Consider the following 17,413-nt stretch of genomic DNA (forward strand, 5'->3'; position numbering starts at 1 on the left):
CTGGCTTAATGAGTTGAGTTGTTTTCTGATATCTACATACTGTTGTAGGCATATGGCTTAGGTAAGTTCAAAACAATCATTTTTATTTGCTCATTTATTACTCTATAAAACATCACCAGAATCATTCATTCATTCATTTTCTTGTCGGCTTAGTCCCTTTATTAATCTGGGGTCGCCACAGCAGAATGAATCGCCAACTTATCCAGCAGGTTTTGACACAGCGGATGCCCTTCCAGCCGCATCCCATCTCTGGGCAAATCACCAGCATCAGAAGGTCCATAATGGCCCATTTCCACTGAGTGGTACGTACAGGTCAGTACGTTTCCCCATTTATAAGGTATGACTTTCCACTGCCAAAAGGGTACCAATGGTGGTCATGGTGGTCATTCTCACTCAAAGAAATGTCAAGTAAAGCTGCACGGGTCGATTACATTTCATATGAGAAGCACTTCTCACAAAACAGATTCTTTATACACATAAATACTTGTGTATCAGGCTTGCACGCTCGGACTTGCATGCTCAGGCAACCGTGCATCCTCTGCAAGTGACGTCATTTACATTTATCACCTGTGTCCGCTTGCATGAAAGTCCTTCGGTAATTTAACTTAAGGGTGTCCCTGAAAAATCTCGAAGGTAATGGATTTCATTAAGATCGTTGCAACAAACTTCGTGTCTGTCACCCTTACTCAAGTGCCTTTTTTTTCTCTAAGCGTTTCACTGTGGTTTCTGGCATCATACGGTGACGAGCACTACAGTTGCTATAGTTACCTAAACAGATCGTAACGAACCACGAATGCTTGCCTTACAACAGCTCTGCACTAATGTTACACATCATCTGTGCCGCTTTCTTTCCGTTAAGTGAGGACCTATAAAACTGGGCTGGGATCATGTAGAGACTGTAGAAGCTGCGCTGCAACTGTGTTTTCATATGGATGCACTCCTGCGCAGACGTGCTAACTTATCAAGAATAGTTATAAAGAATAGTTCCCCAAGTCGTTCAAGAATCATTGCTGTAAGTCCATAATGTGTATCTGTTAGTTGTATAACTGCAACTAATGGAAATGTCTGTCATGTTGTACAATGTAAGTAGGTGTAACCCCGCCGGTCCTACGCCACCCAACCCGCTCCGAGCCTCCATTACACTCACCCACCTAAACCTCACTCCCATCCGGGTCATGGCACCAATGTAACCCCCCCGGTGCTATGTCACCCAACCTGCTCCGAGCTGGTATCGAACCGGGGACCTTCCGCATGGAAGTCGGTTGCTCAAACAAGGAGGCTAAAGACCACGGCCTCTAGCGTCTGTCGCTAGAGCACCTTTAGAGTACAGAGGAGTGAGGTTTACCTGCACAGCACATACTAGCGGGCCTCCATTACACTCACCCCCCTAAACCTCACTCCCATCCGGGTCACGGCACCAATGTAACCCCACCAGTGCTATGCCACCCAACCTGCTCCGAGCTGGTATCGAACCGGCGACCTTCCGCATAGAAGTCGGTTGCTCAAACAAGGAGGCTAAAGACCACGGCCTCTAGCATCTGTCGCTAGAGCACCTTTAGAGGTCAGAGGAGTGAGGTTTACCTGCACAGCACATACTAGCTGGTCTCCATTACACTCACCCCCCTAAACCTCACTCCCATCCGGGTCACGGCACCAATGTAACCCCGCCGGTGCTGTGCCACCCAACCCGCTCCGAGCTGGTATCGAATCGGCGTCATTCCGCATGGGAGTCGGTTGCCCTAACAAGGAGGCTAAAGACCACAGCCTCTAGCATCTGTCGCTAGAGCACCTTTAGAGGTCAGAGGAGTGAGGTTTACCAGCACAGCACTTACTAGCTGGCCTTCATTACACTGGCTACTTAGAATTATTTGACAACGTCGTCACTGGCAACACAAACGAACTGGATCTTGCTTTTGGTTTATTTGTCTTGATTTCAAGTGATGTGACAGGTGCAGGTGTCGATTGTAAATGACGTCACTTGCATAGGAAGCGTGGGTGCCGGAGCGTGCAAGCCTGAGAGTGCGAGCCTGAAGATGCAAGTTCAACTCTGCAGCCAGACTCTTCTCGATTTCCTGGTGGTTTACAAGAACATGCCTGATGTGTTAGCAATTCAAAATGCTTACATAACACATACAGGTTTCTTGTGAGGGTTGGCTTTAGGAGTAGGGACATATAATTAGTAGTTTTCACAATATGAAAAAACATTGCGCCTATTGAGAGTCCCTGTAAACCTCAAATATTAACTAGTGTGTGTATGTTACCTCTTTGTGACCCCCCTTGAACTTCTCAAGAATACGCAGTGTGTAATTGGTTCTCTGGCCTTTGCTGTTAAACTCCACACGGCCTGTTAGGCCATCATACTCTACCTAAAATGAAAGAGAGAGAGAGAGAGAGAGAAGGGGAATTTAAACCAAGGGTAACAAACAAGAATGACAAATAGCATTAATTTTGACCTACAATATGATGGTGGAAATTATAGAGCGGGCAGAGGAAAAGAGAGAGAGACAGCCAGAGGACAAGTGGGAATAAACTTTGGAATGATTAAGAAAGTTAAGGTGAAGTGTCATTTCCGCTCTAGCAAATGCAATTGGGAAAATAATGAGCGTTTCTCATTATTATTGGCAAGTGAGGTAAACACTTGGAGTTATGGAGACAAACCGAGAGTGGCGGGCGAGAGGAGGTGATGGCGCCAAATGGAGTGGTGAAATGATGGAGTAATGGAGAAACTGCAAAACAGATGGAGGGACACAATGAATGAAACATTGCACTTCTGCGTCTAGACAACACAAACACACACTCGCTAGGATCACACAGTTTATAATAGCGGCATTAACGTGATCAAATAGATGCAGACCGTCAGACAGGTTGCAATAAACAACGCACATCTGGTGTTAAGGGCACTGTTGTAATTGCTCTGAAACTAAATGTCAGATGTAAAGTTATTGTGGCTGAGTGTAATCATTATAGAGGACGTAAAAGTCATTCTGTGTTGGTCACCATCAGGGCTATTGATGAAGGGGATGAACAGCAATGTTGTCCTGGGCTCTCTGACAAGGGCGGCTCATTAAGCACTTCAGTTACTTGTGATTATAATAATAAAAAACATCTATTTGAAAATTGACATTAAGCTGTGTGTGTATAAATTCGAAGACTTTTTGGGGTTGCAGACTTTGCATAAGTAAAACTGCTTCTTGATTTAAACTATATAGGTACTGTATGTAATATATACCTGCATGATGTGACGTGTCTGCATGATGTTAAATTTATAAACGAGACTTCATATACATAGAAATGCATTTTAGATGCAATTACGTGTCTGTTTTAATGTTTTTTAAAAATAGTGAACAAAGCATGTCAAAATATAGGTGAAATAATGGGGGGAATAATTGTCTTTCTTAATATATATATATATATATATATATATATTTATATATATATATATATATATATATATATATATATATATATATATATATATATATATATATATATATATATATATATATATATATATATATATATAAATATGATAATAATAATAATAATTATTATTATTATTATATATTTTTTAACTAATTATGTCATTTTAATAAAATAATAACAATAATAATAATAATAATAAATAATAATAATAAAAACAACGACAACAAAAACACATGTATTTATTTATATATTTATTTTATAAAAATAATCATGTCATTTTAACAACATAAATTAATAATAATAATAATAAAACAATAACAATAATAATTACATATTTATTTATTTTATTAAAATAAATTGTCATTTTAATAAAATAAATAATAATAATAATAATAATAATAATATACTACTACTACTACTACTACTAATAATAATAATAATAACAACAACAACAACAACAACAACAACAACAATATTAATATATTTAATGTATTAAAATAATCATGTCATTTAATAACATAAATTATATTATTAATAATTAAAACAATAACAATAATTTATTTATTTTATTTAAATAATGTCATTTTAATAAAATAAATTAATATTATTAATTCATAATATTATCAATAATAATAATAATAATAATAATAATAATATATTAATAATATTAACAACAATATTAATATATTTAATTTATTAAAATAATCATGTCATTTTAATAAAATAAAGAATAATAATAATAATAATAATAATAATATTTCTTTCTTTATTTATTTATTTTATTAAAATGAAATAATTATTCTAACCTGTTTTGTGAAATGAATATAAAAAGACTAAGCAATCATGCTAAAATTATTTTTTTTAATTTTTTTATTTCATTCTTGAAATTATATTAAAAAAAACTTGATAAAGTGTGTAAAACCAAAGTATAAAGATTTAAAAAGACTTAATAAATTACTATTTTGGGGCTAATTATTATTTTATTTTAATTAAAGGTGTCATCAAATGATTATTGTTCAAAATATGCCTGACAAGACACTTTGATAGGTATATATAAATCATTACTATGTTAAATAACATGTGAGTTGCTGTCTTTTGTAAATCATGGTAAAAGTATAATAGTCTTTTATTTTGAGCTCACAAATGTTTAACATAATAAATTATTAAAGCGGCTTTCTACATTTTTCTTGCAATAAATACGTATTTTATATATTAAACTAAATGCAAATGTATACTCTTGGTTCATTTCCTGCCGTTATCGCTGTTTAATGCATAGTTTCACAGTGTTGAACTGTGCTAAATGCTTCCTGATGGTGTTAAATGATGCGCAGCGATACTCAATCCACAATAATGCAGTGGCTGAGTTTTAAATTTATTGCAGGCTAAATTGAAAAGCAACTGTCATAAACTCTCAGCATCTTGTTTATCGACCCCAAGTGGCCGTTGCAAAGAACACAAAGGCATTTCTTTTCTATGGAATATCATGCATTGATAAGTTGTGCACAAAGTTATTTAGAGAAAGTAAACAGGGTCAATTGAAATTTCATGTTGGTGAATTTAACAGCGTCTATAAAAGCCATATGTGCGGTAAAAACATAATAAAATGCTTCTGCAGCCCATCAGAAATGAAACAGACATCAACAGCTATGTTTTCATCTAAATATATGAATTAGAATTATGCGCAAAATTAGAAAATTGCATGAAACATTTGCGAATAAAGCTATGTTACACTGAAAAAAGTGTTGCATGCAGAACTGTTGCAAACAATTTATTTGTGCTGAATTTAAACAAACAAATTAAATTTAATAATGTTCAACTTAATTTGTTTGTTTAAATTCAGCACAAATAAATCGTTTACAACCACTTAACGTAAATAAATAGAGTAAATCCAAGGAATGATCTTTGAATACATTTTTTCAGTGTAGTCAAAAGAGAACAAAATTGTTGCTTCCTGATAAACTATAGCACCACATATCAAATCAAAATATATATTTTTTGCAGCAGTAGAAGCCACTATGGGCCTTTTTTCTTGCATATAATGATGCTAAAACACTTTGATGGCAGACTTTTGCTAAGGGATTTTACACTTAACAAAAAGCTGGGTTCACACAATCTATTAGTGTTGGGACAACTTTTTAGTTTTTACTAATTTACTGTATTTTCCGCACTATAAGGCGCACCTAAAAGCCTTAAATTTTGTCATAAAACGGCCGTGCGTCTAATAATCCGGTGCGCTTTATGTGTGCACGGAGTTCAAAAATCTGTAAAAATGTTGTGTGATTTCGGAAAGCGCTCCGCTTGATTGGCTGTCGGAGCATTTTCCGCCGACACAGAGACGTAAAACGTACACTCCGTATGCAGCAGCAATAAATCAATCAAAACCACATATGTTTGTCTAATGATCCCCGAACATGGCACCAGTGAAGAGACATGCTTACGAGGCACAATTCAAACTACAAGCTACTAGTTACACGGTTGTAAATGGGAATAGAGCAGCTGCGAAACAATTCCATATAAATGAATCTATGGTTCGGAAGTGGAGGAAACAAGAAAATGTACTGCGCCAAGTTAAGAAGACGAAACAGAGTTTCAGCGGGAACAAAGCAAGGTGGCCACAGTTAGAAGACCAACTTGAATGAATTCGGAGCTTGAGGTCATTCCGGGAGGACTAACAAAACAACTCCAACCGCTGGATATTGATGAAAACAGGGCGTTTAAAGTGAAGTTGCGAGCTGCGTGGGAGCAATGGATGACAGACGGCGAACACACTTTTACTAAGATTGGTAGGCATGCCGGGCGAGTTACGCCACCATATGTGAATGGATTGTGGATGCCTGGGTTAAGGTGTCTGCTTTAACTGTTGTCCGAGCTTTCGCAAAAGTCGGCATCATTGCTAAACAGTCACCCGGCAATAAGACTGACTCCGACAATGATGAGAGAGAACCCGGCGTGTTTGATGTCGAAACTGCCCAGCTGTTCAATTCAGACACAGAAGATGAGGACTTTGATGGATTTGTGGGAGAACACTGATTAAAAAAATAATAATAATGTGAGTGTATTGTTAAATAGTAAAATAAAGTACAACTAAACTATGTTAACTGTTTTGCTTCCATTACCTTTTTTTTGCAGACAGTGTATTTTAGCGTGCACCTTATAATACGGTGCGCCTTATAGTGCGGAAAATACGGTAAGTGGATTAAACATAATTCTTGAGTTGTTTTTGGGGGGCAAATTAATTATTTTGTGTTGTTTCAGCTCATTTTAAAGGTGCAGTATGTAAGTTTGACACCCAGTGGCTGAACTGGGTATTGCACAGCTGGTTTAAAATACACGCAAGCGCAGGTTGCCAGATTGAACTCCAACAGTGTGCCTTACTGTTGAGCCTAAAGGCTGTGTTCTAACCAAAAGCAACGGCACGTGATATTTCCCAGTATAATTTAGCAAATTGTAATCTGGCTTGTTTTGTTGTTGTTGATTCTGGCTTGTTGATTTTCCCATGTTGTCACAGAAGGAAGCAGTGTGTTTGAGGTTTTCCTTAAAAACTATTCTACAGTTGTGCCACCAATTAACTTAAATGTTGTCAATTAGCCAATCAGAAACTTCCAAATTGACACCATCATATGAGCTTTTTCAGAGGCAGAATAATCTCATTGTATGTAAACTTGACTTTCAAGAAAACTTATAAAAATTTCTCCAAAAATATCTCTCTTGTATTATTTTGCTATTGAGCATAACAGAAACAAATTCGATAATCCTAATTTACCTAAAAGAAAAAAATGTTTGTCACATTTAAGGTGAAGTTCGGTTCGGTTACGATTATCATGCCATCGATTCGGTTCAATTCGATATCTCGGTGCATCACGGTGCATTGACGATGCTTTCTATATACAGTGTTATATTTTGGGGGGAGGCTATAACATGCTGTCTGTATAAACACACAGACACACAGCACCACACTGTCTCTCATTCAAACACATTCACAAACATAGACAGCATCAAACAAACAAACACACACACGCACACACACACACACACACACACACACAAACAAACACACTTAAGCCCTTGCAACAGGGAGAGCTCGCGCTGAGCGGAGCAGAAAAACGAAAAAAAAAAAATAAAAAAAAAAAATAAGCACTTTTCCGACGGTCCCTTACTGAGAGCTCCTCTCAGCGCGAGCTCTGCCGGCTAAAGTAAACGCAGACTGCGAGGGCTTAAACGGAGCAGTGCTGGTAATGTCGAGCGAAAAAAAGAAAGACAGCTGTGAAACATTACCAGCTTTGTCTTTCTGTAGGAAACACACTTTAGATCTTTTTAGGGTAAGAGTTTTTTGAGTTATTGCCGTGACCGTCTATAACTGAATGTGTGTCAGGAAAATCGAAAACAAAACCAACTGAAGCGCGCTCATTTCTGGCGCCCCACTGGATATACAGCGCCCTCACGACAGAACGCATAGGAGATAAATGATGTCACTACATAATAACCGGTTATGATTATTACTGAATCGATACCGAATTGTCCGCGTCTGCATCGCGGTGCACCGGAGAAACAATTAATTTTGACACCCCTAGGATATACTTTTAAAAAAAACCTCTGTTAAACATCATTTGGGAAATATTTATATTTAAAAATAAATTCACAGGAGGACGAATAATTTTGACTTCAACTGATAATCGTTTTGAATAATCGTGATTACAATTATGACCAAAATAATCGTGATTATGATTTTTCCCATAATCCATTAGCCCTAACAATTACACTCTATTAAAGTTACAAATGGTCAAATTGTTTGCGTCTGAATACTTCGAACTCTGTCAGGACCTAAAAACATGCGCAAATTAAAAAGCGTCCATCAATTTTGGTTAAAATATCCAATTCTTATGTGTTCTGAACTCTTTCTCTTGGTAAACTATAGTCTATCATTGCATATCCTGCGATGTGACTGTTGTGGATGTGCACATTGTGATATCAATGCTGTAACGATACATTGTGCAGCCCTAATAGCTAGTGTGACATACAGCAAACACCACCATCTGCGAAGCCATCAAACGCAGCCGTCAGAAACTGGCTGCCAACAGAGTAGCCATGGTGACACATACCATGCGCAGGTAGTTCATGAGACTGGTGCCGTGCTGCCAGATGAGCGAAGATGTGCAGCTCAGAGGCTTCACTCCGATCTCCTGACTGCGGTTCAGCTCTCGCACCGCTCCAACCACCACATGCACTGCGTCGAACATCAGCGCCGATGACAACTGTAGGTGGAACGAAACGAGACGCAAGATAAGCCGAGGCCAAGACAGAAAAGAAGGTGAAGATCGAGGAAGGAAAAGAGAATAAAGGGATGTAGGATTGAGAAAGACATCGGATGGGGTCGCTAGGGGGACAAGGAGACTTGACGTCTGTTAGGGCCCTAAAGCTACTGTCTTCCTCCTGAACGTCTAACAGAGGTTCCTAAATTACATTGTGTGGCGCGTATGCTTTTTGGACACATCAGAAAAATCCTCCAGGCAGGAATAACACCTCATTATTCTACCGGTTTAGTCGTTTCTATGGTTTGCAGTTGGCAGTTTTTCTCCATCTAAGCAAATTTCAGCAATATCGGTTTTAAACTGTGCAGTGGAATGTCAATCAAATTACTGAAATTATGGAGAATTTAAATCTCTCTTACCCTAGGATGCACCTCGATGTCAAAATGACGTCAAAAACATGTCAAACATCCAAACTGATTTGAATGATCTGATTTGATTGGCATAGATAGATAACTACATACATATTAGCATGTTTCTAGTATGGATCAGCATGTTTCTTGCTAGGCACGATAGGGTGTGCTGAGTGGTTGCTGAGGTGTTGCTAGGTGGTTGCTAGGGTGTGCTGAGTGGTTGCTAGGGTTTTCTGACTGGTTGTCAAGGCATTGCTAGATGGTTGCTAAAGTGTTCTGAGTGGTTGCTAGGCAGTTGCTAAGGCAATGCTATGTGGTTGTTAGGGTGTTGTTAAGTGTTTGCTAGGGTGTTCTGAGTAGTTGCTAAGGCTTTACTAGGGTGTTTTATGTGGCTGCTCAGATGTTACTAGGATGTTCTGAGTGGTTGCTTAGGCATTGCTAGGTGGTTGCTAGGTTGTTCTGAGTGGTTGCTAAGGCATTGCTAGGCAGTTGCTAAGATGTTCTGAGTAGTTGCCAGATGGTTGCTAAAGAGTTTCTTAGTGGTTACTAAGGTGTTGCTCGGTGGTTATTAAGGTTTTCCAGGTAGTTGTTAAGGTGTTAGGTGGTTGTTAGGGTATTCTGAGTGGCTGCTAAGGTGCTACTATGTGGTTGCTAGAGTGTTCTAAAAAGCTGCTAAGTAATTGCTGGGGTGTTTTAGGTGCTTGCTAAGACATTGCTAGGCAGTTGCTAAGGTGTTCTAAGGGGTTGCTAGGTGGTTTCTAAGGTGTTGTTAGGCAGTTGCTAAGGTGTTGAGTGGTTGCTAGGTGGTTGCTAAGGTGTTGTTAGGCGGTAGGTAAGTTTCTATAGTTTACAGTTGGCAGTTTTTCCCCATCTAAGCAAATTTCAGCAATATCGGTTTTAAACTGTGCAGTGGAATGTCAATCAAATTACTGAAATTATGGAGAATTTAAATCTTTCTTAACCTAGAATGCACCTTAATGTCAAAACAATGTCAAAAACAACTTAAAAATATCAACAAGACTTTCCTGCAACTGATATTTGATGTATTTTATGATGCTAATGTTCAATGTTAATTTGACGTTGTATAGATATCAGGTTTGCATGTATTGAAGGGAAACTAAATCCAGAGCAAATTTGGAATCAAAGCCTTCATTTTATTTAAATGAAAAATTACTGTAATCTTACCGCTGGACCAGGGTAAGGGCTAAGGTCGCAACCTTCTCTCCATGACAGGTTTAGACTTCTGATGAACTCAAGATAGAAAGGATGACTGTTGTTCAACATGGAGAAGCCAACAATATTTGATTGATCGTTTACCACATCGTCCAGCCTCAACAGAGGGAAATCCTAAGAGAGACAGTGAGAGATAGAGAGTTAAAAATCTTTCAAAACAGTATAAGCTACATTGTACATCTTTTATTTGATATCAGTAAACACTTTAACCACATAAAGTAACATCTACAAAACGCAACATCTTGGTATTTAGTTTATTAAACACTTTAAGTCCTTATTCAATTTAAGTATCTCTTTGATCGGCCCACGTGAAGTATTTATTTAATTTAAATTCAACCACAAACAGAGTCTTGCAATGCACAGGTCTAATATTGCGAGTCAACAAGAGGGGACTTTCACATACTCTTTGGCGCTAAGTTTATTTTTTTAAATGGAGACGTGCGGGTTGAGTGCACAAATAGGAAATGATGCACATGCTATATGTCATGCTCACATTTTCCAGGCACCGCGAGTTGAAAAAGTTGAAATATTTCAGACTGCCGCGAGTGAACCACGAGTCATGTGTAAGGAACCAACCAGGCAGCTTCACATGTTTTAGGGAAATACACAGTAATACAGGTAGACTAAACAGCTTAAAACAGTGGTTCTTAAACTTTTTTCACCAAGTACCACCACAGAAAAAAAATAGTCTCTCCAAGTACCACCGTAATCACCAGTATTGACATAAAGTAGCGTAGTTGGCCAAATTAAGCAGCTACAGCACTGCACAGTTTGAAAAGGAGGCAGAGTCATATTCATTCAACGAAATTATACTCCATACAAAATATGACCGAGAGTAGCAAGAAAATACAGTCATTTTTCTAAATAAAAGTTTTTCAAAATAAATGATCGTTTAGATTCAGATCATAAATAAAACAGAAATAATTAATGATTTTTAGTTCAACCCGGTACCAATTGATCTATAGACTGGTGCCGGTCTGTGGCCCGAGGGTTTGAGAACACTGCTCTAGCAAGTATCTGCTCTGCAAGCACCACGCACCTAGTTTTGCGCCAATTCAATTGATTTTTAGCAGCTGATGACGCAATGCACTAAAGCAAACATTTTACGCACAGCGCTTTGACCGTAGGCTTTAGAGAACAGCCAAAAGCTGATCACATTGGTGTTATTGTACGCATCAAATTCATTACTCAGTGAGTCCTCCGCGTACCACTAGAAGCCCACGTACCACTAGTGGTACACGTACCACAGTTTGAGAACCACTGCCTTAGATAAACAATTTAAGCAATGGAGATACAGATCCTCCCTCAGTGATGATCATTACATTACATATCCACCTCACATTCAACCTGACTTCAGTGCACTTGTTAACAAATGAATAATCGAACAAAAGACCAAATGACGAACATCCGACTGACTGAACGAGCAATTGAACGAATGACTAAACATCTGACCGACCAACTGAACAAGCGATCGAACAAACGACTGACCAACTGACTGAACTGAACGAGTGATCGAACGAACGAACAAACGAACAACCAACCAAATGAGCAAACGAACAAACGAACGACTGACTGACTGACCAACCAAACAAATGACCGACCGACTGAACTGAACGAGTGATCGAACAAACGAACGACCAACCAAATGAGCGAACGAACAAACGAACGACTGACTGACTGACCAACCAAACAAACAACCGACCGGACGACAGAATGAACGAACAATAACTAAGGTGAAGCAATCAAACAAACAACCTTGTGGCATTTATATGAAGCTGATATTGTGATGCTCGAATATTTTGGTCAAGAGTTCACATTTATATATTGCTTGATAATATTAGCAGGTTTGGCATGCTGTCCTGGGAAGGAACCCTGAGCGTGGAGATAATTAAGCCCAGGGCTCCCGCCTGGTCGATGAGCATGTAAGGAGAGTACGAGATCAGGTAGTTCTCGAGAGCTCCCCCTGGTAAAAGAGGAAAGGGGGAGATGGGGTGGATGGGGGGTTTCTTCGGAAAACAAAGCATGTAGTTTTAGCCGGGCTACTTATAGTGAGTTTAAATTAATCTGATTGGCTAACTAATGATTGTAGATGAGAGACCAGCTGTGATCAATCATATCACATGCTCCTCTCGAAATGAGTTTGTGAAACTTCACTTTGTGTAGAATTGATTCTTTTTATAACTTTTTTATTTATTGAATAGTTCACAAAATGTTTTTTTTTTTAAACAAAATAACTGTATTGGTCTGGCCCTCTTCAACTGCCCAAGTCTCTAATGTGGCCCCTTGGAAAAATTAATTGCCCACCCCTGTTCTATAAGTAGGAAGTGTATCAATTGCACCGTCACTAACAATAGATAAACTGCACTATTCTGATGATGTGCAGGCACGTTTTCGGTTGGTTAAAAGAGGCGTAAAGTTCAGCTCTCCAACAGTCCGGTGTCGTGAGTGTTTAATAGTGCAGTCATACAGAACATAAGCAATGTTTTCCTCACAGCATTATAAACTGTTATTTCTGTCCAACAGATAGTATTGGGAGGCAGCCCAGGTTTGCCACAGTTAATAGCCTATTCCTACGGTGAGCTGAGAGGAGTTTGCCAGAATTTTCTCTAGCACTTTGTCATTGTCACTGTATCATAAATATTTAAATTTGACAAGTGTAATAGTTATTGTATACAAGTTATTCATAGTACTGTATATAATGTATATATTTTTATTAATTGAATTGATGGCCAGATTTTGGTGAACAAAATAATTTAAAATGAACAATTTATGGTTTAGGCTAAATCTGAAGAGGAAGAAGTGAGGACCCATAAAAGTAAAATGTATAGCATATGTATATACACACAATAATTAATTAATAAATGAATTCCTTCATTTTATATTCGGCTTAGCCCCTTTATTAATCTGGGGTTACCAGAGCAGAATGAACCGCCTATATGCAATAATAAAAATCAATAAATAATAATTTCTTACGTTTATATAGCACTTTTTTTTACACATTGGGGGAAATCTCCTCATTCACCACCAGTGTTCAGCATCACAGTGATATTGAGACGTTCACCCCTCAAACAATGTGTGATTGTCGGCAAGGACAATAGAAGACAGAATAGGTCATCTGTTAGAGGTGATTGTTCAGTTAAACTTAAGAGAACTGCTTTTGGACAATCAGTTTTTTCAGTTAAAGCAGCAGAAAGATGGAATAAAATACCAGTGTATATCAGAGAGAGCAGCACTTTTAATAATTTTAAAACTGTTCTTAAAATCTGGCTAAAACAAAATCAAATATGCAGCCACTGATTTGATTTCATTTTATTGACAATGATGTATTGTATTTATTGTACTGTAAGTGTATATTGTATTTGTTATAAGTGTTAAATTTGTTACTTCCTGCCCAGGGACTACAGATGTAAATTAGCTTTATAGCTAACTCTGGCACAACATGTCATGTTGTACATTGTCCCTGTAAAAATAAATAAAGTAAATAAAATAAAAAATAAAATCACATGATACCAGACACAAGATAAGCTGAGGCCAAGACAGAAAGAAGACTGGAAGAGAATGAAAGAATGCGACGGCAGCCAGATATATCGCCAGACCGCACACCAGCTATTGGTGGAGAGAAGACAGAATGATGAAGCCAATTATAATGTAGGGATGGTTAGGAGGGCATGATGGCTGAGGCTAATGGGCAAATTTGCCAGGATGCCAGGGTCATCCTGGGATTTTTAACGACCACAGAGAGTCAGGACCTCAGTTTAACGTCTTATACGAATGACAGCACCCACTGAGCAGTATAGATTCCCTTCACTATACTGGGCATTAGGACGCACACAAAACACAGGTTGAGTGCCCCCTGCTGGCCTCACTAATACCACTTCTGGCACCAACCTAGCTTTCCCATGTGCTCTCCCATCAAGGTACTAACCAAGCGCAGCCTTGCTTAGCTTCAGTGGGTGACTATGTGAGAGTTGCAGAGAGCTAGCTGCCAACAATATAGTGGCCTAGCCTAGCTTACATACAATTTCAGCCCTCTCTAAAATGACAGCCTGAACAAACAATGCTTTCCCAACCACTTTGAATTTCTGACTAGTTAAAAAATTCTGAAAATCTTGTAGAAAATAAGAGAAGTGGGTGCCAGAGTGACATTCAACATAATAATGAAACTAACAGTGAAACCAAATGACTATGCAGTCACCACATACTATCCCACATTCCTAGTGATATCAAGTGCAATATTTAGATAATCAGAAAAGATCGACAGGTTTTTAAATAGCCTCATTGACACAGCAGTTAGAGTTTTTGCAAATAGCAGCCGCTCCCTACGGGTTTGGGATAACCCTCATCCATAAATAAATAGTAATTTACTGAAGGCAATATTTAACCCAGCTAGAATTTCACTCAACATAAGTGCTGCCCATTGGGATTGTTCAAGGAAAACATTCAAATTTGGCTTAGATTGTTTTAGAAAAAGCTTTTTTAGGCTGCCGTTGAGCATCATGGCTTTCACCTTGTCTGTTAAATCAATCAGCTCTTGCGCTTTCTCGCCTACTGGCAAGTGGATAATCTCAAGAGGTGCTGCAGGTATAGTGAGTTTGTCAATGGTAAAGTCAACAAAGACTTTTTTCTGTAGCTAAGTGGAAGCGATAGGAGAGCTCTTGGAGGATCCTTCAATGTTGCCACAACAAAGAAGCCTTTAAATTATTTATCACAAACCATTGCCTTTCATATGGCTGCTGAAGGCAAGTAGGTACCACTGCAGCCCGGAGATCTTCAAGTTGGAGGGAGATACGCTGTAAGCTAGTTGGGTGATCTCCAAGTGGGAGAGATTTACACCACAAGTAGGTTGGGTTTGGGATTGTGGTAGGTGTAGATGTTATTTAAACAAAGTAGGTAACCTTGAAGTTTGGGTTTAGGGTTGTGGTAGGTGCAGACGTTAATACAACACAAAAGGTTACTGTGAGGTTGGATTTAGGGTTGTAGTAGGTGTAGATAAAACCCAACAGGTACCAGTGAGGTTGTGTTTAGAGTTGTTGTACAGTCCACTTGGAGCTCAAGTCCCACCCATTTGGAGCTGACCTGTCCATTTGTAGCTGTCTTCGAACTTTGTTTATTCCCTAGGAGCAGGGCCAAATTAATCAATGGGCATTATGTGCACAGGTCAAGAGGCCTGTGCGCACTTGGGGGAATGCCGATTTTGTAGTGTCTCTAAGTGCAAATAGCGCACCTTATTGGAATAAGCTAGTTGAGTGATTCCCGCCCATCACCCTTTGATTGACAGAGTCAACATAACTAAAGCAACAATCAGCAATGTGAGTGGGGTAGCTTATAAAGTGCATTGCAACATGTTTTGACGCAATCGATCATAAGCTCGATTCGAATCCAGCGTCTGATGACGATTTTTTTCCACACTACATATCAGATTTTGCCTACTCTTTAGACTAGGGGTGTCAAAATGAATTGTTTCTTCGGTGCACTGCGATGCAGACGCGGACAATTCGGTATCGGTTCAGTAATAATCATAACCGGTTATTACTGACGTCATTTACCTCATATGCGCTCTGTCGCGAGGGAGGCGATCGCGAGTATTTACAGCGCTTTAACTACTTAAAACTCATAAACTGTGCACAATTTCACTGTGTGTGTTTGCTGGATCAGTCTTTCACTGACATATACAACAGTAGCCTCTATTTCACTGAGATCGAGAGAATGAAAGTAGCCCACTCCATTTCTCTCTCTCTCTTTCTCACACACACACAGTGGCCCATTTGACCTGCTGGCGTGGTTTTTCTTCTCTTCTCGGCTGTTTTACAGCGTAGTTTTGCATACAGTAACGAGCGCGTGTCTGCAGAGTTTTCTCCACCGAGTCTATCATACATCAGCTGTGAGATCGCCGCTGCCGCCTGCCGCTTATCAGCATCACTCATCTGTGAAGAACGCAGCATGCAAGAGCCAATCCCTACCGTTTTTTTTGAGGGTGTGCCCAATCAAAGGGGTGTAAGAGAACTAGACAAGGATCAGAAATTGAGCTGGATGTTTATATTTGTTTATATTATTTGCTAAATGCTTGTTTTGTTTAAAGCTATAGTTTATATATCTGACTGTTTGTATTGAATGACAAAATTGTATTACAAATAGTATATAAATATATTCATACATTTTAATACAAGAAATGCTGCTGTGAAGAAAATATAAAACTGTGTATGGAAAGCACCGTCAATGCACCGTGATGCACCGAAATATCGAGTTGAACCGAATCGATGGCATGATAATCGTAACCGAACCGCACAGTGAGACTAGTGTAGGTTCACAGCTCTACTTTAGACATTAGGAATCATTAATAAGTTTGTGTATTATGGAAGACTAAGGGTGCTTTCACACCTACACTTTTGTTTCGTAAACTGTCTCGTTTGCCCAGTTAGCGCGATTCGTTTGACATATGTGAAACCACCAATTGCACTCGGATCCGCGCCAAAAAAATCGCTCTGAGATCGCTTGAATGAGGTGGTCTTGGCTTGATTGAAACGAATTCTGGAGCGGATCGATTGTAGTGAGAAAGCAAACGATCCGAGCCCGGTTATATCACAGTGTTTTATGGATATGTAATAGGCATACGGCTATATGAAGAGAGAATTATGAGTAGGGCGGGAATTCATTCAACAGACATCCCATGTCTCCCGGAAATTTCAATAGTCTCCCGCAAATGCACAGAGACTCCCGGATGCCCGCAAACGAATGATAATCTCCCAGTAATCACGCGTCTCCCTCCCAGTTCTCAAATACGCTGTGTAGGGACACCGCACCCCACCGCATCCCTCCTCGCTCTTCAGACACGTTGCGTGCATCTTGTCAAACACTGAAACTCTGACCAATGTGAGGAGAGTTTACTCACACGTGACTTGTTTTAGCTCTTTTGGTCTGTTTAGAAACTTGTGAAAGCGAACCGCACCAAGAACAAAGAACAACAATGTAACAATTTTAATCCCTGTTTCGTAACCACTGAATAGATTCACAGGTGTGAAAGCACCCTCAGATTTATAGAACTGGATTGGAGAGGTGTTATATCCAAATCATATGTATTAAAAGTTTGTAGAAGTTTTA

At 38.9% G+C, this 17,413-nt stretch overlaps 1 protein-coding gene across 6 annotated transcripts in view; it reads right to left on the minus strand.

The window, feature by feature from the left end:
- Positions 1-17,413, minus strand: part of si:ch211-264f5.8 — a 198,374-nt gene that overhangs the window by 49,934 nt on the left and 131,027 nt on the right. For 4 of the 6 annotated variants that reach the window (XM_073931445.1, XM_073931444.1, XM_021468266.3 and 1 more), the window contains exons 10-12: positions 10,268-10,429; positions 8,523-8,675; positions 2,262-2,366 (exon numbers count right to left, since the gene is read on the minus strand). In XM_073931445.1, the coding sequence (XP_073787546.1) occupies positions 2,262-2,366; positions 8,523-8,675; positions 10,268-10,429 (420 nt within the window). Of the gene's footprint in view, positions 1-2,261; positions 2,367-2,658; positions 2,727-8,522; positions 8,676-10,267; positions 10,430-17,413 lie in introns of all 6 variants that reach the window. The other 2 variants (XM_073931447.1, XM_073931446.1) reach the window with 1 other exon arrangement.

The sequence above is a fragment of the Danio rerio genome, chromosome 19 (assembly GCF_049306965.1).
Source record: "Danio rerio strain Tuebingen ecotype United States chromosome 19, GRCz12tu, whole genome shotgun sequence".
Lineage (NCBI taxonomy): Eukaryota > Metazoa > Chordata > Actinopteri > Cypriniformes > Danionidae > Danio > Danio rerio.